This window comes from Vidua macroura, chromosome 2, assembly GCF_024509145.1.
Source record: "Vidua macroura isolate BioBank_ID:100142 chromosome 2, ASM2450914v1, whole genome shotgun sequence".
Taxonomy (NCBI): Eukaryota; Metazoa; Chordata; class Aves; order Passeriformes; family Viduidae; genus Vidua; species Vidua macroura.
Genome location: NC_071572.1, coordinates 111727166 through 111753157, shown reverse-complemented (window position 1 = coordinate 111753157; position 25992 = coordinate 111727166). Strand labels below are relative to the sequence as shown.

Below are 25992 nucleotides of genomic sequence, written 5' to 3'. Positions count from 1 at the left end.
GGCTTGTAGAGACTTCCACCTTTGCAAGCTCTTTATTTGAACAAGCTTTATAGTTTTCAATTTATCTACAAAAGGGCTTGGAGACCTGGGAAAAGGAATGAATGAATCAAAGATTCTGCCAAGACTTGCACTGGTGCCAGATTTTCTTTGTCATTTTGTGGTTCTTGGCACAGATGAGGCTGGAAATCCATGTTGTTGACCAGCATGGAATCATCTCTTGGGAAGAGAAATGCTGTGCTCCTGTGGAAGAAAATGATGGTGTTTCCCTGCCTATCTCATGATCTTACTATGATGCTATTTCTGACCTAAGAAAACCACATGGAGGGATCATTTTGCCACTAAAACAGACAGTTTCATGCTGTCTTAAAAACCCTCAATGGGTTCTTGATGGCTTTCTTCATTATTTTGGAATTCAATCAGAAGATATTTATGGGGCAAAGAATCAGTATACTGACATGGAATAAGGATTGGAGTTCAACCTAAGGAAAGACATTAAGGTAAGCTCAGAATTATCCAATAAATCTTCATTTCCCCCCCCCCCTCCTCCTTACAGAAGTAATTGCCCCCCAAAAGGCCAGTTTAACTGAGGATTCAGCAGGAAGCAGATGGGATTCACTGTGACATTTACCAGCATCATGCCACCATCCAAATGGAGAATGGGGTCTGGGTTTCAGGGCAGAAAACTCCCACTGAAATTTTGAGAGCACTTGTAAGTGTAGAGAAGGAATGGCCTCTTTGACTCAGTGGCCTGAAATTCCTGCCAGAAGCTTTCAGCTCAACTGTGTGCTGTGAAGCAGTCTTAAAATTGACCAAGAAATCACAATACAGGGTAGCTTTGGGTCAGCCAATCTGCAGCCTTAGCACAGTATCTGTGGAGGGTGGTAACAAAGCTTTATGAAATGAGCTCTGAAGAATGTGAAATTTTTCCAGTACCTAGAATTGGTAACAATCCAGCTTTCCAGGATCCTCAAAAATAATGCAAAAGAACCTTTATTTGAAACTGAGTGCAACTAAAGAAACTTGGTCATAATCAAAATGAAAAATAGTGAAGTTATTAGCAAGAAGTAGGCAATATAGCACAAACATGCAAAATTAGAATTTTTTCATTCAGCACTATAAAACACAATAATGAATAGCCAGGGCATGAAAAAACTCATTTGAGGTGGTGTCTGGAATGCTGTCACAGAACACCTTTATACTGCACTCTGAAGGAAAGCTCAGTGCCATGTGACTCCTGACTGAATTTCCTTTCCCAGTCCCAGGTTTTGTGGGTGAGCGACATCCACGAACCCACAACCGCCCCCTCTAATGAGCCCCATAGGTCTGGAAAGCCTGAGCACCTGGGCAAAGCTGGGTAAGCTTCTCCTGACCTGGGCAAGAAAGGGAAATCTGGACGTGAGCTCCATCCTGTACTTGGGGACAGGCTGTAACTTCTTTGTGTCTAGACATGAGTTTCCAGTGAAACTGTAAATTTTCTGTGTACTGAATCACTATCTACAGTGATACCTGTTGGGATTTGAGAAAAAAAATTGTCGAAGACAGGGATGTAAAGTTATTCCTTTTCTCTCACAGCTTCAAAACTCTGGTATGTGGAGGGGACCTCCTGTTAGATTTCTTGCTCCTTGCTGAGGGGTAAAAGGAGGTGAAAATAACTAAAATAATTTTTGAATATGAATCCACAGACATTAGGATACATTGATCCAAGCCCAAAGTAATGCAAATGGGGTTCATTTGATGACAGTATCTTCCATAATATTGCAATAATTATTTTAATGTTTCTTGTATATTTTGCAATCTGAAAGTGCCTGTATAAGTAGTAGATAACCACTGTTAAAGACATGAGCATTTTGTCATATGCAGTAATTCTGAAATTTCTTCACAGTCTTAGACACAGCCTTTCCCAAAGCACACTTAAAGGTGCAGAATGGCTCAATGCAATGACACTTTTCTGCAGTAACACATGAAAAATGTTTAAATATCAAGTATGATTGCTCCCATCTCATGTATCTGAAGTTGCTGTTGTCAAAATTCTAGTTCAGACATGTAACCCAGTTTGGAATATGAAACACAGAAAAAATATTGTCATCTTCAGATAAAATATGACCAAATATCTTTGGTACCAAAAACCAAACCAAGCCCACCTTTATTGCATCTATATAGAATATGTGACTATGGTGTACTGCAGAATTTTTCATCATTTTTAGGGTAACCTGTATGCTCTCTAGTGTTCCAAAATTATTCCAGTTTCATGTCAAAAAAATCACTTTTCTTCTTTGAGTAAGGTTTCTGATTTTACTTAGGGTCTTCTGGAGAAGACTTCAGATGCTGCGGTAGTATAAACTAATAAGAGGAGCTGTGAATGAGTTTTAAGGGACACCATGGACTCTGTCAAGAGCTCATCTTAGATAAACATTTAGCACATCATGCTTATGGAAAGCTATCTGTTCAAAAACTTCCTTCTGGCCACAGCTGCTTCATATTACACAGCTCTGATTTATACTGGTATAGGTCAAGACAAATGATCACCGTGCAACTGCTGGGAATTAGGTTGATTCAGATTATTTTGCTATAGGTTCTTGACTATTGCAGACTTCTGTTTGAGCTCTCAGACAGGTTGCCTTCCAGACAATTGCCTGGATGAGATTTTGGAGGCAGGTGTTAACTGTGGAAACTTACTTAGTATTAAACTCACTTGTCTGTTGCCACCGACTTTGGAGACGATATTTTAATTTTTTTTTCCTGGTCATTGTCCTCCACAAAAGCCCTAATTGAAAATATCTGTCAAATCATGTCTCTGGTTTCCCTCTTCTTCCCCCGCCCCTCCATTAATTGGACACGTATTGTGTTTGTGTGGGAAGGAAGGAGGCTCTGTACCAGGGTAGCAATATTGCTGGGAAAAGAACATTAAAATGGATAAAGGGATTTCCTAGTGGTATAAATACCTGCACACGACCTCCCTGTGCTCCAGAGCCCTCCTCTGTGGGTATATCCAGATAAAATCCTGGAATAGAGTTTGAGGTGCCATCAATCCTGCAGGATCTGCTCTGGTAGAACACGGGACAGGCAGCTCTCTTGCCTCTAGGAGGGTATGAGCTGCCAAGCATTTGCTTCCTCAGACACCTTTGTGCCCTTGAATTCTGACTCTTCTCCCTCTCTGCCTCTGATAATGCATCACAGCGCTGCAGAGTGCCTGCAGGTCTCCAACCATACCACCAATGTTGTGTCTACAGGTACTTTTTGAAAATACTCTTGCTCTCATTTGTAATTTTTGGGTGATGTACGAGTTCATCGAGTTCTCAGTGTTAAAAGTGTTCAGTGTCAGTGTTATGTATGATTGGGACTATGCCAAAGTAGAAGCAATTTCACAAAGCTCTGCATATGAGTGAATCAGAAAAAGCACAAATGTTGGTGTTTTAGCTAAATATGTAATTTTCTTTAAGTTTGTTACAAGATTAGACTCTAATATGCTGCCAGCTTAGAACAGGTTCAGGCACTGTTGCTGGTATAACTACAGTCTTCAATGACAACTGTCATGTAAATTAATTGAGATGTTGTTTATTATGCAACCATAATTTCAAATATTATAAATTACCTTAAATAGGAAATATACTTAGAAGACCTCAAGTGTAAATATAGCTTGGGGGAGTTTTAAACAAGGAAAAACATTGCTTTGCAAGGCATATTGCAAACTGAATCAAGACTAAGGTTTAAGTGTGATGTTCAAAATGCATAGTAGAAACCTTACCATTATTTTTGACTTTTGTATGTTTGTGTATATAATCCAATTAGATGCATTTAAATACTAGGACTATTTAATCACTGAATATCTGAGCCAAAGAGAGTTTTCTTGCAGAGTTAATACTGCAGAAGTGGGATTCTGGAATACAGAATTGTTGATAGAAAGCCTTCAGGGAAAGAAAAATAAATAGTTGATTTATTTGAAATTGCATTAACATTAGAATTTCATTTGGAGTCTTAACAAGCAACCAGATTTTTTCCTGAAAAGCATTGGTAATAAAATATTTTAATGAAAAGAAAAAGCGTGTATGTAGTGAAAATGGATTATTGGTAACAGAAAACAGAATCATCCTATACATTAAGTAAGAGGCTCAAAATATCCCAATACAGCTGTGTGTTAGCAATAGTGGCAGGCAATAGGAGAATTTAAATTTTGTATGAGGTCAAATTTATGTGTCTGTATCACAGCAGTATTTTCTAGGTTCATCTGACTTATAATGGAAAGGACACGATGAGGGCTGGCCCAAAGGATCTGCTCACATGCTGCAGCTTTAGGTTTTGGTATTTTGTATCTGCCACCCAAGGACAAATGCCACTGCAGACAGTGGAAATTTTGATTGTAGGATCACATCCAGAAGATGATCCTGTGAAAAAATGACCCTGGGAAGGCAGAAACAGAGGGTGATAACTACAGTGAGTCAAGATTTACAAATTTCATACATAGATTAAGGAATTCTCATAAAAAGTGCCACTTTCAGCAAACGTGAGGAGAATTTGTGCACAATATAATGGTGAAAGAATTTTGCATAACAACTTATTTTAAATGTCAAAAGTTTTAAAAATGGATGTAACAATTCTTCATCACAAGAAAGGTGAAAATACTTCTGTTCAAATACTATGCCATGTCATTTAGCTGATGTTCTGCAGTATCCTCAACACTTTAATTGCTATTATTTCATTTAAATAGCATCATCCTCATTATTTAATTTTAAATCATTATTAGCAAATCAAAAATTTTATTTTCATGTATCAAATTTATAGTATGTAGATTATGAAATAGTGGAAAAATGCAACCTATAAAGGCTCAGATCTTGACAGAAAAGTTGAATTGCTGTACATGCATTGCAGTTATTAGCACAATCTTTATTTTCACTGCATCTACATTAGTATAAGCATGTTTGTCTTAGTAGATTTTATATCTGTACAAGTATATTTAAATAGAACATTTTACTGTTATGATTACTGTTGTAAAACTCAAAGATTCTAATCCCTAATTAAATTGACTGTTTTGAACAACAGGAATGTGTTCTTTAAAATGTGGTCTTACATATCTGAATGTTCATGAACATTAATTTTTAATATTCTGTTTTATTGCAGTTATTAGAGGGGGCAGTGCATGCATTTTTATATCTATTTATACATGAGAAACAGCCATATCTCTATATTGCATTCAGCAAAAAATGGTCTCATTCTTCAGGCACTGGCTATTACTGAGCACAGACATGAAATACCTCTGTGAAAACACTAGAGATAAATTAACAGTGTGTTTGTTGGTGCTGGTGATGGAAAATGTTTATTTAGGCCTAACTTGTTAGAAGAATCCAGAATTTACCATCTTGTTTCTCTACCACCTCTCCAAAGCACTCTGAAATTGCTTGGCACTCAAGAAATCGTAATTTTTTGACACATCAAAGCAAATGTCCCAAACTGCTGCCTTTGGAAACCCAGGCCTTCATTTGCTGCAGGGTTTGCTCGACAGTGAAGGCAATTTCCTGAGACCATAGAATTAGTTTTTGTGTGAGATAGAATGAATCAGCGTGAGGAAGTTGTGTGAGGAGAGGAACAGGTCTCCTCCTTAAGTGTGCAATGCTTCCCCTGCTCAGCAGTTTGTGCAAACCGGGTTATGCCCACAGATTATACCAAAAGCAGCTCATCAAGGGACTGCATGGCAATTCCTGGTCCTGCCTCAGAGGATGTCCCGCTATTTCTAGTTCTCCCTGTTAACCTGATGGCTGTGACCCTGTGCTAAATGCTCACAGAAGAAGCTACAACTGCACAGAAGGCACTGCCTGCCTCAAACTTAAAGGCTCTGTCTTGAATCTCGAATTCTTACGAGTCCCATCTGTTTTCTCTTTGCTCCCAACTCGTGCGGGTTCGTGAATTGGCTTTGCCGCGACAACGCCGGGACACCCTTGGCCAGGCCTTCACTACTCTGTGCCCTCCTGTCACTATGGGAATCAACCTTCCACCTACGGGGTGATGACAGGTAAGAGGCCAACCCTCAGCTGGGTGAGCTCTCAGCATGTGGATCTTAGCCAGTTTTCCTTTAGAGGGACCAATCCAAGACGATAGTTTAAAGAAGATGGGATTTGGATTAAGGCATTAGGAAATTAGTGCCCAGAGTGTCCCAAACCTCTGCATCTCTTGTGAAATCACTCTGTATCTTATGTCTCCCTACAAGGCTGGGAAAGTCCTGCTTTTTTTGCTCACCTCTGGCCACTTCTGGTGATTATCACTTTTTGAGGAGCCAGAAGTGACATACCCAACACACCTGTGTGTGACCAGTACCTGGGCTGATGAAGCCCAGGCTGAAGCTATACAATAAAATGATGGCATAATGAAGGAATAGGTGAATTCAGCAGGCAGATCAGCCATGTGATCGTGGATTTTTACACTCATGAATGCATCCTGCTCATTCTTCCCTGTCCCAGGCTCAGTAAGAGTAAGGCTCACTTTTATTCTTTGAAAGTTTAAGCAGCAGTCAATGAAATAATGACATGAACCAAGTTAACATAACTCCCAGGAAATAACTAGGACTTGAAAATAATCCAAAATCAAACTCAGAATTTTATTTCATTTGAGAATTAAGGAAATACTAGAGTAAATCAGCATAGACTAATATGTTTGCATGGGGACAGAGTGTCCCCATGTGCACACCTTCATGGTGTGCAAATTTCCAAATTCTTGTATTTCATCATGCATGTCTGTGTCTTTTGCAAACATTGGCATTGTCCAGGTACCTGGGGGAAGTAATAATAAATTATATTGCTCAGAAATTAGTTTTCTTTAATTCCAAAATAAATACATTTGTATTATTCTCCTTTCTTTTCTTATTTCCATCTTCTTTTCTTACTTTATTTTCTTAGGCATCAAGCCTGCAACTCCAGAGATGCTCTCAGCAAGTCTCTCCCAGACTCGCATCTTACAGACATGCAGCATGCCCCACCCCAACGTGGTAAATGGTGTCAGCACCTTGCAAAGCAAGTCCCCCTCTTTTAAAGTATTTTTCATTATTTTTTGAGATTTTTTTTGGTGGTTATCCTGTGTGAAGTGTATTAAATAGTTCTGTGGGGTTAGAACCTCCAAGACTGATGGGAGTAATTGGGGCAGTGAAGAAAGACCTAGCCCTAATAAATGGAGGAAGCAGCGGGAGGTTAATGAAGTTCTGAGTTCTTTTACACAGTTTTGTGTAGTTTAGAAAATTGGGAAGGATGACCTGAGAACCTGGAATTTACTGGCTGCTCCAGATACACTGAGGAGTGTGAATATTTCTCCAATAATTTCCTCCATGCCTCCATCAGGTCAGGGACTTTTTAGCTCTACGTACAATATCTAGGGAAAAATCAGCCTCCACTCTTCATCTCCTTGTTAAATCTGACATTTGGGAACAAAAGGTAGTGAAAGATAGTTCTGTTTTATCCTTGAGCAATTGCTTTTTTGGAGGATCATTCTGAATGAGTTCTGGTTTTTTCTTTTTTTTTTTCCTTTGAGTTCTTACCTGTGTACTTTCCTCAAAGAAATTCTGTGCTGCAGCTAAGCCAAGATAGTACCTTGTCTAAGCATCAAATGGCATCTACATGGAAGTATTCTTTGTACCAGAAAGTAGAGACTGGCAAATTTTAAATGACTCAAAATGACGCAGATCCATCGATCATGTTGTGCCACTTAAGTCCAGCTTAGAGCATGGATTTTTATTTGTGTAAGTTTAGGCCATTTGCCTCAAGTGCTTCACAGTTTGCTAAGTGAGAGGATGGCTGTGGCTGGTGAAAGAGGCTGTAGATAGGTTTCCATATGCTGGGGCAAAAAAGGGAAAACACATCCTAGGAAACTCTAACTCCTGGATCCTCTCAGGTGTATTATATAATTAAAATTGCAGGCAGGGATGATGAGGCGGCGAGGGGAGGTTTTTTTTCTCCTGTGCAGCAGCAGAGAATCACTGCAATTACTGCAACGAGCTTTCTCTTTGGCGTTGCCCAGGTGGTCTGACCCCTTGCCTGTACAAGTTCCCGGAGCACGCGCTGAGTGCCAGCTCCTGTGCCCTGGGCCACGGCTTCGCTCCCCTGCCCCAGCCCCTCCTGACGGACGAGCCCGCTGCCACGGACTTCAAGCAGGAGTTCCGCAGGAAGAGCAAGCCCGTGGAGGAGCCCGTGGACATGGACTCCCCTGAAATCAGGGAGCTGGAGAAATTCGCCAACGAGTTTAAGCTGCGGAGAATCAAGCTGGGTATGTGCTTCATGTCCACGAACAAAAGGCTGGAAAATTCCAGTGAAAACCCAATTATTTGAGTGGCACTGCAGCACACGCTCTCCACGAGAGGCAGCAGCCAAGGGTGAGCATCCCAAGGAAAGTAACCCCCCTAGAAAGCTACAAAGTTGCTTTTTCCTCTTTGTTTCTGGCAGGTTATACACAAACCAACGTTGGAGAAGCCCTGGCTGCTGTGCACGGCTCTGAGTTCAGCCAGACGACGATTTGCCGGTTTGAGAACTTGCAGCTGAGCTTCAAGAACGCGTGCAAACTGAAATCCATCCTGTCCAAGTGGCTGGAGGAAGCAGAACAAGTGGGAGGTAGGGAACTGAAATCTTCTAAATAGTGATTTGCACTTCAAGCAGAATCCCATGTAAATGTTTTAGGGCTATTTTATGTCTTCTGCAAACTAAAGATTTTGTTTTACCAGATTTAAATGCAGTGGTGTGCTTGTATTAAAGTATAGTTATCTTTATTTTGGATAAGCACGGAGGGGAAAACTGAAGTGCACGGAGTGTACAGAACAGCAGAAACATCTCCTGGGCTGCTGGAAGAAATTTCTTCCAGTCCCATCCCAGCAAACCAATTCCAGTCCTATAGAGAGGCAGAGTAGGATCTGTAGGACAGTGTACAGGGATTTTCACTAGCAAAGTCCTTTTGCTTCTAACCATTTCTGCCTATAACCATTTATAGTTGGAGGTAAAACAATGACCAGCCATCCTAACAATGGAAAGATCCTGTGTGTGATGCTCCTCTTATTCAGCAGCACTTTCTCTTGTGCTTTCTTCTTCCTTCAAAGACAGTGACTATTTTTCTGGAAATGATTGTTCTTGTTTTCCAGTCCCTGTGGAATGTAACTGCCAGTTTTTGTTGTTTGGCTCCTTCTTTTTTTAATACAGCTTTGTACAATGAAAAAGTTGGAGTGAATGAACGGAAGAGGAAGCGCAGAACCACCATAAGGTAATAAATATTTAGGTTATTACAGGTTAGAAACAATTTTGGCTAAGATGCTTCTTTTTCTTCTGTCAAAATTTAAGTTCTCTTTTCTATTAATGAATATCTACATCTTGGGCTTCCAATATTTGGAAATATTCTAGTGAAAAAAAAACCAGCATAACCCTCCAGACCCCCAATTAATTCCAAAGTATTATATTTCATATTTTGCTCAAAATCTAAGAAGTTGTTAGTCAAAAGTAATGATCTTTCTATACTTTCTACACCATGCTATTAATTAGCCAGTTTTGTTAAACAGTAGTAAATATTGAAAAACTGACCCGTAAATGAAAGACCAAGAGATGAAATGACTAGAACTCGAGCAGATACTGTATTTCTGTAACAAATACCTGCACCTCACTTCCAGAATAATGCATGAAGTGCCCTCTCGTGTCCAAAGAAATTACAGCTACTGCTGAAACTTCTGAATGCCTCCCAGTGGCACACAAGCATGTCACATATGTGGTTTTTTAGAGTATGTAACAGAAATTGGAAGGAAATTATATCTGGAAATAAGAAAAACTTATAGTATTAAATTATTCTGTTTAGTGAACCACTCAGTTTTGGTCACTGCTGACTCTGAGGAACAGATGAGGGCAGACATTTGGAGAATGTGATGATGGCTACAAGAGCTGGCCAGAATCTCTGTGATTTCTAGGAATACTCTAGTGCTGTCTCTTTAATTAGTGAGATGCAAAACACACAGTATTTCCCAAATCTAAGTGATGGAGCTCTTCCTCTCTGTAAACCCAAATTATTTGATACAACCAGGTAACATCACTGATGTGCATTTCCTGGGGCAGAAGGGTGGTCAGGTTTGTTCCAATTCTTGTGACCCCACTCATAACTAGTTAGTAACTGTGTCTCCTAGATAATATCTAGGAGAAGCACTGAACTTGATGCTATTTTTGCCTTTTAATCACCCCATGCCAAAAGTCTGTACGATGTCACGCTGCTTGTGTCAGCAGAGAACTACAGAGTATTTTTAGTTTTTAGCTTTGGCCTCCCTTTACATAGAGAAAGGTGAAACAAACCAAGTCACTGCCTTCAGTGTTGCTACTTGATCTTTCTCTTGAACTAGTGGTGAAAGCCTAAATGTACAGAAAAGTTTTTAAAGGTGAAATTTTACCCCTGTATCCAGCATCGCTGCCAAAGAAGCCCTAGAGAGGCACTTTGGAGAACAAAGTAAGCCGTCTTCTCAGGAAATTATGAGGATGGCTGAGGGGCTCAATCTTGAGAAAGAAGTTGTGAGAGTTTGGTTTTGCAACAGAAGACAAAGGGAAAAAAGAGTGAAGACCAGTTTACACCAGAACGCCTTCAGTTCTATTATCAAGGAGCACCATGAATGCCGGTGAAGCCTTTCCATGTACAGATGTGGATTTCTGTTTTGCTTTTTGTAAATATTGTAAATATTGTGTTGTTAGAAAAGAGAAAAATCAGTAAACCACTCGTTCCTCCTACATGCTAGCAGCAGCTGTAGCATGGGAAGGATTTTGCTGTCATTAATTAAGGCACTGTGAGCTCACCAGGACAGAGTTGTCACGCTGCTCCTACTGCATGCTCTGTCTCAGCCCAACATTTGACTGCCTTGAACCGGTGTCAAGTAGGAGTGGCTTGGATAATGCTTGTTATCAAAAGTAATTCTTGCTAATTTGTTATGTGCCTCAAAGTTTGGTTTGGGTAGGCTTAGCTATACAAACAGGAATACAATTTATCTGACCTTAGGACTTTGTGGCCTGAGGGGAAGAAAAATAGTTATTGGGGGTTTTATTACATTGGACTTTCTCTGCATTGTATTTTCTTCTGATTAAAACCATGTGTGCACTTACTTACACCAGAGATGGTGTGTTAAGCTAAAAAGTATACAAAAGAAGAATTTATTGCACTGCACATTCCCCCTCTATTACACTCCACTAATTGAAAATAATCCCTTATTTGTCATCCTCTAGCCTAGAGATAATCAAGGGGAAAAAATACCAGTGCCAGAGCTCCACCTATCAGGCAGGCACTGAGAAAACTGAATTAATGATTGTAGTACTCACCAGGGATAGATTATCCAGCCATCTCATCAGCCCTGCTAACTGTTATGGGAATTAGCCCATTACCATATAAGTATTTTGACTTTTTTCCCAGGACTGAAATTAAGTGAGTACACGCAAGTCGTACTGGCCAGATACATTTTATTTTTCCATAAAACAAACCTGATGATTTAGAAAATGTCTATATAATAGGCCCACAGAAAGCCAAAGGAGTTTAATGTTCAAGGCCACTTAGGAGCAGCATGTACAAGTTAAGTGCTCACTCTCCAGTGTACATTAAATTATCTCTGATACTTATTACAGTGACCATAAGCATATTCAGCAATGGAAATCAGGCTCCTGGATTTCTAAAAAAAAATTACATTTTTTATGGATGAATGCACCACTCTAAGCTCTGAACTGAGAAGAAAACTTCAATTTAATAACTCAAAGGGGAGAAACTGTGGCTGTGTACTCCCTTCAGGCTGCCTTCATCGCTAGCATAGCTCACCCACTATAGCAGAGACCAAGGTGCATACTTTTATCCACCACAGGTTATCAGCAGGTCATGAACTTTTCCAAAAAAGTTTTAGCTGAGAGGATCAGCACTCAGGAAATGTGGTGGCATGCATTGGTGTACCTTTCATGTGACGTGGTCAAATGTTATGTATGTTGAAATCACTATCAGGTATATAAAAACTGTATTTATATTCTAAATTATTTTCTTAATTATAAAAGGCTTCCTAGAAATGTTATCAGCCTGTACTTCCCAACCTCCTCATCCAATAAAGTATTCCTATACTTTTGGCACTCCAGGCAATGGTTTGTAGTTTTGTTTTGGTAACACTTTACTTTTTTTTAGCTGTGTGTCATGCTGAAGTGTATTTTAGAATGCTCTAACAGATAGTTCCAGAGCAGCCTCACTGTAACGTGGTGGTCTCTTGCCCCTCAAAAAGTCTCACAAGTGAAGCTAATTGCAGCAACAGAGTACAATAAAATGAAAATGACACATAACAAAATCATCTTGCAAAGGAATGACAAAAGGCCAAGGAAGGAAGCAGCCACCATTTAAACACACCTACCCAGTGCCACAGAAATACAAACAAATTAGAAATATTTAAAGAAGAAAAGCTGGATGAAATCAATTTCAACTGCTGCAGCTAGAGCTTTACTTAGAGAAAGTGGCAATTCATTTTTTTTCACTAGGAACAGCTTAATTGCCATCAATTACTCTTGATTGGGGTGGGGGTGACCCAACGTGCAGGATTTCCAAGGAGTAGCTCTATGAACCTGCAGGAGCTTAGTTGGCCATTCAGCCAAGCTGGGCTGTGCTGTTTGTGAGATATTTGTGGGTTTTTTTTCTTGCTCTTCTTTTCCCATGCTAACTTTAGGCAGGCTGTTGAAACCACACTAGAGGGCAAAACAAGATGTTATCACAACGTTTAAGTCTGAGGTTCAGCTGTCTCTGAAGAACTGTGATGCCCTCATATGAGGGGCACAACTGACCAAGCACAGGCCAAGCTGCTGAGCAAAGGTAAGGTGAATAACTGGAAGTTTCTCTCTGCTAGACTTAATGTGCATTGGATGCTATAGTCTGCTCAGTTATGGACTGTACTAAAAAGCTGATGGAGGAAGGCTGTTCACCTTCCTGCCTAATATAAGAACTAGGAGTAAATACAAGAAGATGGAAAGAAGCTTAAAACAAAACAAAGTGGTGGTTTTTAACATGCTTGGGAAAAAAAATCTGTGAAAAAAAAAACATGTGGGTGCCAGAAGTTCCTTTGTATGGACGAGTTCCCAGATGACAAAGCCACTTAAAGCTGGTGTGTGTAGCAGAACTTGCTCTGGATGTACTTTGTTTTTGAAACAGAGATTGGAAGAGTATTAAGGGAGGAATCATCATCAATGTTCATTGTGTTCTCATTGCTCTCCTGGGAATTGCCTCTGGGCACTTGAGGAGTAGGACTCTGGGTAGAGCCATTTTTAGGTGTGTGCACAACAATGTCATTACTCCCAGATGGAGACTCAGATCCAGTTCCTATTTAGGTGTTAGCAAGGATAAAGGAAGGGTAAAGATTGAGTGGTTTCGTTGGGTTTTTTTTTTAATCACTCAATGTGATTTATAAGGAATTTATATCTAAGCAGGAGGTGAATTTTTTTTAAACTGATCCAACATACTGACCATAATTGCAGACACATACAGCATTTCTCACCCTGCTACCCAAAGATTTTTACACAGGTTAGAGCTGCAGGATTGAAAAGGTAACTCATAACAAACCATGGGATTGATACTGACACCAGGCCTAGTTCAGCAGTCCAAATGGCACCAAAAAAGCAATACCTTTCTTCCTGTTACTCAAAGAACCAGAAGAAAGAACTCATTATGGAATTATGCCCAATTTTGACAGTTATTAAAAGGATCAACTGCACACCTCATTCAGAAAGGACACAGGCCTTGGTGTTCAACCAAACTACAATCATCCACTAACATTTTATCCCTGTATTCACATTATGATTTCTCTTTCAGTACCACAGAGCAGTACTTGGGCATGAGGTTCCAGACAAGCAAATGCAAACTTCAACAAGTCTTTACTGAATATTGAATCAAAGGCCCATGAGCAACTACAATAAATATGATGGTGCTTTATCAAAGCAAGTCAAAGGAACATTTATCAGAGCTCATGAAGAAAGCCCAGTAAGAGACAGATGTGCAAGACTAACCCTACAGAGGACAAAGTCATTGTGGGATAAAAAGCCTTTTATTAGATTTTTACAAAATAACTTGTAAAAAAAAAAAATCACCCCATAATGATATATGCAATATATTAACTTACACATTCCTACCCACTACCTGACCGATTGAGTTTTGCATTATTTCTTTGAAAGAGAAAGAACACCTGCAATTCTAGGCCTAAAACCTGAGGAAGGCTCTCCTATGAGTTCTCTTTGCTTACTTCAGTCCTAAACAGTAGATGGTGCAACAACAGAAGATTCACTGAAGTTTCCTGCTACACTTTGCCTAGCTGTAAAGTCCCTTTATGAGACTTGTTCCCCCCCAGTTTTCCTGGTTTTGCTTTTGGGAGGTATTTTGATTTTCTCTTTTTAAAGCCAAGATGATTGTTGTTTCTGTTCAATGAACAGCACCACTAAATGAACACTGAAGGTAAATATCTCCAGCAGAATCAGGGCTGAGGAGTAGCACACCATCTAGGAAGTAATAACTGGGAACTGCATTCTCATTTTGTTTAATTCCAATATCAACAGTTCTTATTACTTAGCACAATGCATATTCCACTTAAAGCTAGAATTGTGTTGATGCAGTTCAGAGACCATAGAAAACCCTTCACAGAACCAGAACACTTTTATTATAGTGTTTAGACAAGTAGTTATCATTTATGTCCAAAATTGTTCTCAAAACTAATATTTAGATTTAGCTTATCAATGTGATCAGTTGCATCTTAGCAAACAATACAATTATGCAGTTATCTTCCATTAAGAAGTACTGTAAAATATATACAAATGTTGCTTCAGGCAAATGTCCTTTTTTCAAGTGCACAAGTTGCATTTCTGAATGAGTGCACCTCTCCACTTCAGCACTGAGTCCCATCAAGTGTACAGAGAGGTCTCACCACAGCATTTTGTAAAACCATCTTAATTATTAAGTTTACTCACCTTTCAAAGACTCCTCCTGAAAGAAAATCACAAAAGTACAAGATTTATATACATAAAGGCACAGCAATTCTGTTGAAACCAACTATGTTACAGTACAATAGAGTTCGATCAGTGCCTTTCATGCAACAAAGTTCACTAACAAATGTAACTCCTCTTCCAGAAAAATTAACTGCACAAGGAGTGTATTCTTCCCTTCTGGTAAGAAGAGTAACAAGCAATTATTTCATCAGCTCAAAAGGAATTTTGAAGAAATACATAAAATGGCTTTTCTTTCTGCCTAAATTAGCTAGACATTCAAAGCTATTTCTCATGGAAAAAAAAGTTTCCAACTAAGAGCCAAGGTGAAGTTTCATGTGTGCTAAGAGATGACACATATGTCATAGAGATATGTTTCTCTAATGATAGTTTTGTAAGAATGATAAATATTACATGGGTGCTGTCCTAGGAAGTGGCATGACCAGCCACAGATAGCCAGTTCTAGAGACAGATCAGGAACTGAGATGGAAGAAAACTTGGAATCCAAAGGACAGATCTGGATCAGGTGTAAGTGAATTTATTGTTAGCACTACAGCCCTGGTTGGTCCAGAGTCAAAAAGACTCCATGCAATGGACGAAAAAAAAAGTACTTTTCTCTGCAAATTCATCTTCAAGTTGTCATTTCTGAGACTTTAGGGTTTTCCTAGAAATCAGTTGCATTGAAAGAGTCTTTGCACTTTGTACATGTGTGTAGAGCTGAGCACCCAGCAGGCAGACTCTGAACTGGATCAGTTAATCCACGCCCAAGGCTTTGAGCTGGCGCTCGATCTCCTCATCCGATATGGTGGCAGTGGTTGATGCCGATGCAGATGGCAAACCTCTGGCAGCTGAGGGAGCTTTGGCCATCTGGAAGGAGACAGAAGTTTTCTTCAGTCAGAATAATGCAGGTTATGACAAGCTGACTTTTAGAACAAACTATTTTTAAAAAATGGAATGCAGCGGAAAAAGCACATGAACTGTGCAAAAATAGCCATACCTTGCCAGAGATTTCAATCCCGATCTCGTCAAGCACTTGATTAACAATATCTTGGCTTTCTTCCTCTTCATCAGAAGCATCAAAAATATCATCCAGAGTATCATTAACTTAGAAAAAAAAAAAAAAATCCAGACTGCATTAAGCAAAAAGATGACTAACATGGTTAGTACCATCTTTCTACCCTCCCAGAACAAAGCAGTAATACCATGGTGTAAGATACCAGCAGAAGGCACCTGGGTGTTAGAGAGGCTTTCTTAGCTCTGCCTTGCAAAGCCTGTGAGCACAGCCAGGGCCACAACAGGGTAAGGCATGGCTGATTTTATAAAAATATTCAGTTCCACCAAAAGAGTTCAGCTGCTGTACCTCCCCCTCCATTAGATTTTAACATTTCTGCAAAACACGTATAGTTTCATAAAAATCCCTTTCCTCTCTTCTTCCTCCAAGTACCTTGCAAAGTTGTTAACTACTCAGATAACTTGTGTGCAGTTGAGGTGTTTCCATCCTGGTCAACAGCATTGGTTTGAGTCCATGCTACTTAATATGACCAACAGGGCAGGAATTGGGATGGGGAGAAGACTGTGAGCAACACCAGGAATTAGCTGACAGTGAACACACACACAGAGTAACAAGGAACTTGCTGCCTCCCCAGAAAGTTGTTTATGGCTTAACGTAAGAAAAAGGAGACAGAACTGTATCATACCACCATGTGCAGAAAGCTGAGATTATCAGTATCTAAATTAAGGCAAATTTTCAAGTCTCCCTACCAGTTACGTCATCAAGGCCTTGAATGGGTCTCAAACCCTCTTCCCCACCTTTCGGAATGTTTCTTCTAAAAATATGATGTTTTGCAGAAGATGGGAAGGAACAGATTCTAGATTTAATACCTAGAGCTTCTAAAAAGTCTAAGGCTCAGCATTCCTACTCATACACTGTTTTGTTTGCTCTACATTTTTGCTGTCACTCTCATTAACTATAGAAATAAACTTCAAACATCAGTGTTTTTAGGCTGGTTCTCCCCTGCCAAGAGAAGCCAGTCCCCTGCAGTGCAGAACTTACTCATTTCTTCAGTCATTTCCATCTTCATGTTTTCCTTCTGGAAATTCTGCATAGTTTGTAGTGTCTTTTGTGGATCCATCTTCTTATTAACTGCTTGCATTGTCTATTGATATGGAAAAAACTCTTAAATCATACAATGAGACATTAGTAAATATCAGTGCATTCAGTAAGAAAAATGCTTTAATCCAAATTTCACTTTCCTTGTCTCTTTACATCCCATGAGAACTGTAGGTAAGTGACAGATCAATAGTACAGCCTGCACTTAGCAAGAAATATTGTTATCTAGTGACCTGATAAGACAGACTTTTAAATGTGTGCATCTTTCTTGCACCATGACCCTCCCCTGGCCTTGTATTAGGAAAAATCCAACTGATCTGAATGAAACAAATGGAGAACATTTCCTAACTTGAAGGCTACACACATTAAAGAAGTAAATGGCTGCAGGTTCTTATTCAGAAAGGACCATTTATTTGAACCACCACTGGAGGACAGGACTTAAATTGTTTCTTGATGCTACAATTTAATAGAAAAATTACTTTACTCTGGAAAGAAAATATCCAAGTGTTGAGGAAGTACTTGTTTAGGGTGATGGGTGGAGATCTTGCTGTGAACAGTGAAATAAACTTCACTCATTTTACTACAGGTGTGCAGCACGGCCTTTGTGGGCACTGCTATGGGGTACTTGCCTCTTTCTTAAAAAGCAAGCTACTGTGGAATATCAGAATCTAAATATAGACATAAGTAATCCAAATGTAAAATTTAACCATCTTTGAGAAGATAAAAGACTTGGTTAATTAAAAGAGAGGGCAACAAGCCACTACAGGCTTCACAGAAGGGCTTCTGCCTTCATGTCTGAGTTTTTTCAAGGTGATAATGTATTATGATACTAACATTACTTGAATTTCAAAGACTGTGCTCATGGTCACATTATTTGAATTTAAGAAGTTTTTCTGGACTTGGAAGGTGTTGGTATAAGTGGATGTCAAAAGTCTCTGCACTGATAGAGAGTTTACATATCCTCAGAAAATAAGGGTCAAATGCATGAATAAAATAGGCAACTTAACTGGACTTTACTATATTCAAAATTAGCAACATATATGGTGAGAAGTATACTGAAAGTATACATACTTGAAAGCTTTGCAGTCACATATTTGCCTTGCTTGTTAAAGGCAACTGATGCCAAACATTTTTCACTGATGGTTTTATGGGATTAACAATTATTTGAGCTTCCCATGTTGATAAGGCAAAATATTCACTTTAAAAGCAAACAGAAGAATTTAAGACCTTTATCTCCAATGTTACACAAATTGTACGTACAATTACCTGCTGTTTAAAAATATTTTTGGATTTTTTTTTTCTACTGACCTAATCTTCCTAACTACTCCAGTGACTCTGGTTTTCAGAAATTTAATCCAAGATCTATCACAGATAAAAACAAGTCACCCGTGTAGTAATTAAAAAGCAAGACTAACTTGTTCACGAGTGCTGTTGTAAGAACACTGAGTAAGGTCTTGAACCTGATCAGTCAGACAAGTCCAGTTTGTAAATTTGCTGCAGAGCCACAATTCTGTGTCACTAGCTGGCTGGAATTTGCTCTCATGTTGTGTCTAAAAAGGCACCTGACCACCAAGCCTTTGTGGTGATTCCTTTCTGCACAGAGTTGCATTGCTGTGTTTAACTGGATTTAACTTGGACTGGGATCAAAGCCCAGCTTGGTCTACAATGATGCATACTAACTCTGCTTCCTGCACCTCGAGCTGAACAGTCCTCCTTGTCAAAAGCCAAATCCCTCTTTATCAATTCAGGGGAATAAGGGAAAGTTCACACCTAGCTCGGAAAACTGAGATTTTTCACTCTTTTACGAGATGAGATTTGGGAGAAAACTTAATGCAATACTCTTTCCTGAGAGAGCATAGAGAGAATGACAGCAAACTCCAGATTAGATTTTTTTAGGAACTTTAGATCCAAAGCAATAACCTACTTTTTTCAAAAGCCATAAAGCTATTGTGACACACTGCCTTGATTTCTAGATGAATCATGCCCTACTTTTTCCCAGTAAAAACTGCTTGTGACAATAAATACAGACAAGGTACTGTAGCAGCAGGGTTTGGGGTTTTTTATGTACTAAAAGAGTTCATTCACTGGCATTAGTTTATTTTTATTATGTAAACATTTGACAGATGTCTAGTCCAAGAAAGTATGTAGGTGCTATGTGGATAGACTGACCAAACAAAAATGTAATGATATAAACACAAATTATGTTTCCATACTGTATCCTCACCACCGCTGTGCAGTGAGTTTTAGCCCTGCAATTATCCAAAATAACACAATTTTTGCAACCATATGCTGCATTTGAATATAAAAGAATGTCCTGTGGTGCCTTACTTTTGCTGTAGCTGACATAGCTCCTGCCATCTTCATCTGGGAGTTCATGACCTTGGTTTGAGTGGACATGGACGTGACTTTGGAGCTCACAGCATAGGTTCGATTCTTCTGCTTCCGCAGCTGCACCAGCTGCTTTGCCAGCACTTTGCAGGCCTCTTTGTTACCAGTCTTAGCCATTTTCTTGATTTCCAGTTCCTGTGAAAAAAGGTGTGAGATTAATTCCACAGAATTTCCATCCACGTGAAGACTGTAATTAAGCCTTACTGCTAATAATGAAATTCAAAATTAACTATCCTCTTGAATCTTTTAAGACATTTAAGCTATATAAATAGTTCCTTGCTTTTTTAACAAGGCTGTTTAGCAGAATCAATGTCATGCTGGTATGATTTGACCACAAGGAAAAAACTCAATGAAACTGAATTACAGTGTGGTAGCACACAGTTCCCCCAAAGACTTCAATTTCTGCATGATGTCATATTCACTTCTATGTGCACATTTGATTCCATATCTGGGATAAGCAGCCACACTTCAAAAAAAGCCCCAGAAAGTGAAGGAATTATGATGTCCAGTCAACTACTGGTGCCATGCTTCTAATCAACTTTGATTTCTTGCAATCAAACAATGTCACTCATGTAAGAAATGGACACTTCTTTTCAACTCTTTTTCATCCTCAGGAGACCCTCACAGCCTTTTTGGGGAAGAAGTAGATAAAGTTAGATGACCAATAATTATAGGCTCTTTAGTCTTATGATTTAGCTGGACTTAAATCATTATAAAAAATAGCATAATTTAACATGTGCTTATGCTGTAAGAAAGACACTTCTGTCTTAGAAAACCAAACCCCAGTCTGTCAATTCAAAGAGAAATAACAATCTGTTTAGCCCAGAGGTACTAGGAAAAAGCCTGGCACAAATAATCTTGTCAGCTGGGATGCTTCAAAGTGTGCCTTCTGATTTGTGACTTGGTAATGTAAAAATTGCAACTACTTTTTCCTTTTCAGCCTTTTTAAGTAGGTCTTGCCACAGTGACTCAGTTTTCTGTAGGTGTCCATTTTAATTTTTACCATTAAGTAAAAGCAGCTTTTAAAGACCAGCTTTCTCCTGGATTTTTCAGGAGAATATGCCTGCTACAGGTATGCAGTTGCTTCACTTTATGTGCATTGGTAATCCAGAAAAACTGCACTTATAAGAAGCGATGAAAAGATAAATTCTAGTCCCCAGGATGTGCAGAACAGTCAGCTTTAAAGGCAGATGTAAACTGGCCCACTGCATTACCCTGACTACCAAAAAAGTTCATAGTTAAGTTTATTCCAGAGATGGGTCTGGCACAAAATCTCCTCTGCAGATTCATGATTTCTAAAGGGTGTGTCACACACACTATTTTTAATTTAGGAAGGTACAGAGCGGCAACGAAGCAGCATGAGACTGTTCAAACATTAGAAGCGTGAAATAGAAGTAAAGCTGTGCTCTTTGAAAGTAGCTCACAGAAGCCACAAAAATTCCTGTAACATCACCAGAATATTACTTCCTTTTTTTTTTTTTATGTCTAAAGTATTGTGAAGGTTGGAGGGATTAGTCTACACCCCATATTTTAACAGCAAATGTTTGCATATAGAGATTTTCTCATTAAGTTGAAAGACCTTTTATGACCTGATTTTTTCAAAGCAAAATACAAACCATTGCTAAATCACAGCAGATAATCCACCTGCAGAAATAAAACCCTATATACAGATAATTTTATTCCTAATTAAAAAGAATTTAGATAATTTTGGTGTACATTGTCTGCTTTTGAGAGGTCTGGGGCAAGCTTATTGAAGTCAGTTATGTTCTTCTGGGGAAAAAAAAAATCAAAATTCGTATAGTTATATCAGGTTGCTGAACTGAAACAGAACTGTCTGCATACATTAGGGTATTTTCATCCATAGAATTAATATAACTGTATAATTGGGTTTTCTCAGTGTAGTAATTTAAAAATAAGGGGAAAAAAAAGGTCTTTCTAGAGAAAGCACATAATGAAATGTTTTGAGATTGACTGTCAGGCCCCTGATCCTTCTTCACCTGATCTGACACTGAAAATTAGTATTTATTGTCCATTGCTACTCTCATGCCAGCAGCAAATTTCAACTTTTTCAAAGACATATTTCACTGCTCCTTTCTTCTTATCCTCAGAAATCCAACATTTCTGAAACCACTTGGTGTGGTAAGTAATCAACACTTCAGCCTGAATAGTCACTAAAATTAAGGTTATTTCCATATTTGGAATATTTCATACTGGAAAAAATGCCTTATTTATGAACAACCTACTATATCTTACATGTCCAAGGCTTTCAGAAACAGTTTCTCTGATCTTTTAGTTTATTATTCCCAGCTCTTGGTATTCATGCAACCTGCTGCCACGAACCACTACCTCAATAGCTGCTGGAACAGGCTGGATTTGTACAGCTTTTCCCACAGTCTGAGCATTCTTCATGCATCAAACCCCACCATCTGGCACATCCATTTCTACTCTTATAGTGCCACACAGGTGCAGCATTCAGCCACTGAGTACTTGAAAGCTCACACACAGTAAGTTCTGAATACATCTTAATTTAGGCAAACAGTCCTACTATTATCAGCTAATTTTAGGGAAGTTCTATCTGAATGAAAAGAACAATTCTAGGGGTACTCATGATATTTTGTGGTTTTTCAAGTACTCTCTCCCACTGAACAGTCATGGTGACATGTGATAGCACTTCTCTTAATTTTTCCACCACAAGGATTTACAAACCTTTTAGGGAAAAAAAAAACCTTCTGAAGGACAGAGAACGCTGGGAATTGTAGGGAAAACCCAATGTGGCTATTTTATCTAAACACAATGTTTCAGGATTTTCCTATGTCAAAGGCTGAGGATCACTTTTAGACAGTAAATATTTTCCAACACAATTTTAAATGAGAAATGAAAAGGGGAAGACAACTTTTTTTAGTATTTCATTATTATGCATTGATTTGTATCTTTAGAACCTTGTAAGTTTTCTATTGCATGTGTATTGTAAAGAGCAAAATAAAGTTCCCTGTCATACTTACCAGTTGTTTTTCCTGTTTTTCAAGTGCTGCTCTATCTCTGCTTATAGCCCTCTGTGTACCTCTTAACTCTCGATTTTGCTCCTTTATTATATCTGGAAAGAAAATATTGATAGCTGGGCAAAGTTTTTCAATACTCCATAAACATGTGCTAAGCACCCTGCAGACATGCAGCATGTTTGACACCTCCCTTTGTTCAGAGTGAAGTGTCAGCATTTCAGATAAAGAAAATATTAGCAAAATACAATTTGGTGTATACAACATCATTGTGCCAGCAGAGTGGGCTATATCCTGTTAAAAACAAAAAAAGCTGTTTTACCTAGGATGTTACTTTGCACCATAACCATAGCAAGAGCCTTAACCCCACAGTAAGACATCTGTACACACACTTTCCTGCAAGCCCAGCACTAGCTCAGCAATATCAAGGCCACTGCAATCCCACTGCTTTTCCCCCAGCCAGGCCTAACTGCAACAGGTAGGGCAGCTGAAGGAGCCTTGATTTATGAGACCTCAGAGCAGGTGAGGAGTTCCCAGCTCCACAAAACAGTGACAATAATCCCAGGTGCCAGTCCTGGATCCTGCTCTTCTCTGTTCTTAATTCTTCTCTGAGGGAGCTTCCTCTCCTCCACATCTGTGTAGTTCTTCTTCAAGTCAGTCAACAGAGCAACAGTGTTTGAAACTTTTCAATTAGGAGATGCTTAAGAATAGTAAGGTAAGAAAGTGGAGGCCTTTACAACAAATTTCAGTTTACTGACAACTGATGTAGCAAGCAAAGCTTGAACACTGTCTGTCAGGTGAAACCTATCCTTCATAAGAGCTTTGTGCACTGTACTATTAAAAATTATATACTGATAACATCCTCTTATTAAAGCATGTATTATTTACAGTCTAGGCATCAATCATGCTAGCTGCAACTAACTTTTGATAGGATTTACAGCACGTGCTTGGGTGTGATTCACCTGGGCAAAGGCAGAGCAGGATGTCTGCGTGTGACTCAGCATCCTCTGACCTCTGTAGGGAAAGCAGTTATTATGGAGGAGAGATTCAGCTACTCCTATTCTGTGTCTGCACTTTGGGTGGGAGTTTGAAAGGAGCACACTGTCACATAATCTTTCTTTAGAGCTCATGAAGGATAAATTCCAGAATCACAGACCACCCTTTTCATTTTTTAAGGTTTGAGGCAATTTTTTCTACAAACAGCGAGAAGCATTCGTGTTCTTCACTCCCAAAGCTAGAAATACTGTAGAACATCCATTGCTGAAATTATTTAAACATTAATAGGTTTGAATCAGAACAAAATCCCAAACCTTTAGTGGCATTTTAAAGACAATATACATTTTCTCTTCCAACCTTGCTGGAGATTGCCCAGTTCTTGGGCAAAGAAATATATATTAAAAAAAAAACCCAGTGTGAAAATGACACCTGTTTTTACAATACTACTACTGCTGTGAGTACTACAGAAAAAGCATCCTTGGGAGATGCAGACTTTTCAGTGGACAGTAACTAAGAACTGAAAGATGACATGGAATATAACTGCATTCTTCACACTGGCAAAACAGCAAATAATTCTGAAAATGCTACAGGCAAGTAATTTTGAAGGTAGATAAATGTATATTGCACAGCTGCACTTGGTGAAATTGAAAGAAAAAGCTTGATAGCTACATACAAGACTGGCTTTTCTAACTACACTACTTAAAAAAAAATCCTTAGTACAGTGAGCTTGAGAGGTAGGAACTTCAAGGTGATAGCAAACAGGAACAGTACTCAGGAGACAATAAGGGTAAGCACGATGCTTATTTCTGTAGTTTCTGTTTCCCCACAGTGGCTTAAACTAAGGATAGTAATAAACTGAGAACAACTATCTGCAGTTACAGACCGTTTGTTTTTTTAAGTGAAGGCCAAGATGAGAACTTGGTTCTTGTTTGTTTCTGATAACTGAGGAAAATTCCCAGCTACTAGAGCAGACAGAATACGACAGGTTATTCTGAGATAGGTCTTATGCCAGTAGCCACTCCTGTGTGTCACACTGTCGTCACACACACACACCAGGGCAAGGAGGAAGCATTCCTTAAAACAGGATGGACAAGAGACATCCAGCAGTGCTTGACTTGGCTTCTGCAATCCTTCCTTGGTCACGGAAGCTTAATGCCAGCTCCCCTTCTTCCCCTCTCAGGTGTCACATCTGAAATGGGAAGAGCCAGGGGGGACCTGTGCGTGTTCCCCTCCGGTGACACACAATTGGTTGATGTGCAGCGTCATTCTCTGCGAGCCCTTTTCAAACGCCGACCCCACCAGCTCTCACACGGGGCACCCAACACACCAGAGAGCCAAACCTGGGGCTCGCCAGCCCTGGGGCACGACAATGCGGAGAGCTGAGCATGGCCCAGCGGCCTGCTGGCAGCTGAGGCGTCCTTTGGGGCTTGACTTTGAGGATCGTTATTCCTGCTGAAGTTTAAGCGTTTTGGTACCAGACTGGCTACAAAGAACCAAGACCAAGTTGTTTCCACACCGGCGCTGAGCCCAGGGCCGGGCAGCGGCGGCTCCCGCAGCCCGGACGTGGCTCCCGCACAGCGGCACCGCTCGCGTCCCGGCTCCCCCTGGGCCCCAGCAACTCCTGGCGGGCCTGATTTGTGTCCCTCGCTGCTACCGAGCGATGCTGCTCCTCCTCCTCCCTCACCCACGGCCCGGGATGGCCGGGCCCGGCTCCCACCCCTCCCGGTGCGCCGGGAATCCCCCGCCCCGCTGCGCCAGGGCCGGCCCGGCCCGAGGGCTCTCCCCGAGCGCCGCCGGTGAGTCACGGCGGGCGGGCCGGGGCCTCCTGCTCCTCTCCTGCTCCGCTCCCTGCGAGCTCCCGCTCCGCCGGGACGCGGGGCCCGAGGCTGCGACCCCCGCCGGGCTCCCGCTGCCCCGGAGCCCCGGCCGGGACCAGCCCCGCACCCGGGGCCGTGCGAAGGCTGGGGGCGGCCGCTGCCGGGGGCGCGGCGGGGCCTCCCCGGGGGCGCACTCACCGTCCACGGTCTTCTTCTTGAAGAGCGAGGCCATGGCGGCAGCCGGACCCCCGCAGCCGCCTCGGCGGGCTCCTGTCGCCTCCTGCTCCGGTGACCAGGAAGCGGCCGGGCCGCGATCGCCCGCCCGGCTCCGCCTCCCGGCGCCGAGGGGCGGGCCGGGCCGGGGCCGGGCCGGGGCTCCGCGCTGCGCCCGCCCACCCTGCGGGGCTCGGCCGGGGCTGGCCCCGCGGAGGCGCGGCTGGCGTGGCCAGTGGAGCGGCTGCGGATTTTCTTGCTCCCTGCGTGGATTTTGCTGTCTGTCCGCCTTCGTTTGGCCACCCCGAGCCGCGGGAGAGGCGCTGCGGGACCGGCCCGGCCATCCTGGGGGCGAACCGGGACGGGCGGGGAAGTCCCGGCTTCCCACTCCCTGCCTTGGGTTCTCTTCTTGTACGTGTAGTTACTAAAGATTAAAATGAAAACATATCGAAAGTTAATTCGGCAGCGTGGTGCTCTTCGGGTTCGCCGCTTGGTTTTCTGAAAACAACGGT

At 40.8% G+C, this 25992-nt stretch overlaps 2 protein-coding genes across 2 annotated transcripts; one reads left to right on the top strand and one right to left on the bottom strand.

Moving 5' to 3' along the window:
• Positions 1–3088: 3088 nt before the first annotated feature.
• Positions 3089–10610, top strand: POU1F1 (POU class 1 homeobox 1). Its single transcript, XM_053971010.1, has 7 exons — positions 3089–3230; positions 5579–5584; positions 5939–6004; positions 7996–8241; positions 8418–8582; positions 9162–9222; positions 10397–10610. The coding sequence occupies exons 1-7, from the start codon at positions 3089–3091 to the stop codon at positions 10608–10610; spliced, it is 900 nt and encodes a 299-aa protein (XP_053826985.1).
• Positions 10611–14013: 3403 nt separating this feature from the next.
• On the bottom strand, positions 14014–25628 carry CHMP2B (charged multivesicular body protein 2B). Its single transcript, XM_053971334.1, has 6 exons — positions 25466–25628; positions 22461–22552; positions 19399–19593; positions 17014–17116; positions 15958–16064; positions 14014–15827 (listed from the first exon to the last, which is right to left on the bottom strand). The coding sequence occupies exons 1-6, from the start codon at positions 25497–25499 to the stop codon at positions 15714–15716; spliced, it is 645 nt and encodes a 214-aa protein (XP_053827309.1). The 5' UTR covers positions 25500–25628; the 3' UTR covers positions 14014–15713.
• Between the last annotated feature and the right edge of the window lie 364 nt (positions 25629–25992).

Coding starts and splice junctions, on each gene's coding strand:
- POU1F1 (XM_053971010.1), top strand. CDS start 3,089: ATGAGCTGCCAAGCATTTGCTTCCTCAGACACCTTTGTGCCCTTGAAT. Junction 6,005..7,995: donor CACCTACGGGGTGATGACAG/GTAAGAGGCCAA, acceptor GGCGTTGCCCAG/GTGGTCTGACCCCTTGCCTG. Junction 8,583..9,161: donor GGAAGCAGAACAAGTGGGAG/GTAGGGAACTGA, acceptor TTTTTAATACAG/CTTTGTACAATGAAAAAGTT.
- CHMP2B (XM_053971334.1), bottom strand. CDS start 25,499: ATGGCCTCGCTCTTCAAGAAGAAGACCGTGGACG. Junction 22,553..25,465: donor CAAGAAGAAGACCGTGGACG/GTGAGTGCGCCC, acceptor TTTTCTTTCCAG/ATATAATAAAGGAGCAAAAT. Junction 16,065..17,013: donor GGAAATGACTGAAGAAATGA/GTAAGTTCTGCA, acceptor TTTTTTTCTAAG/TTAATGATACTCTGGATGAT.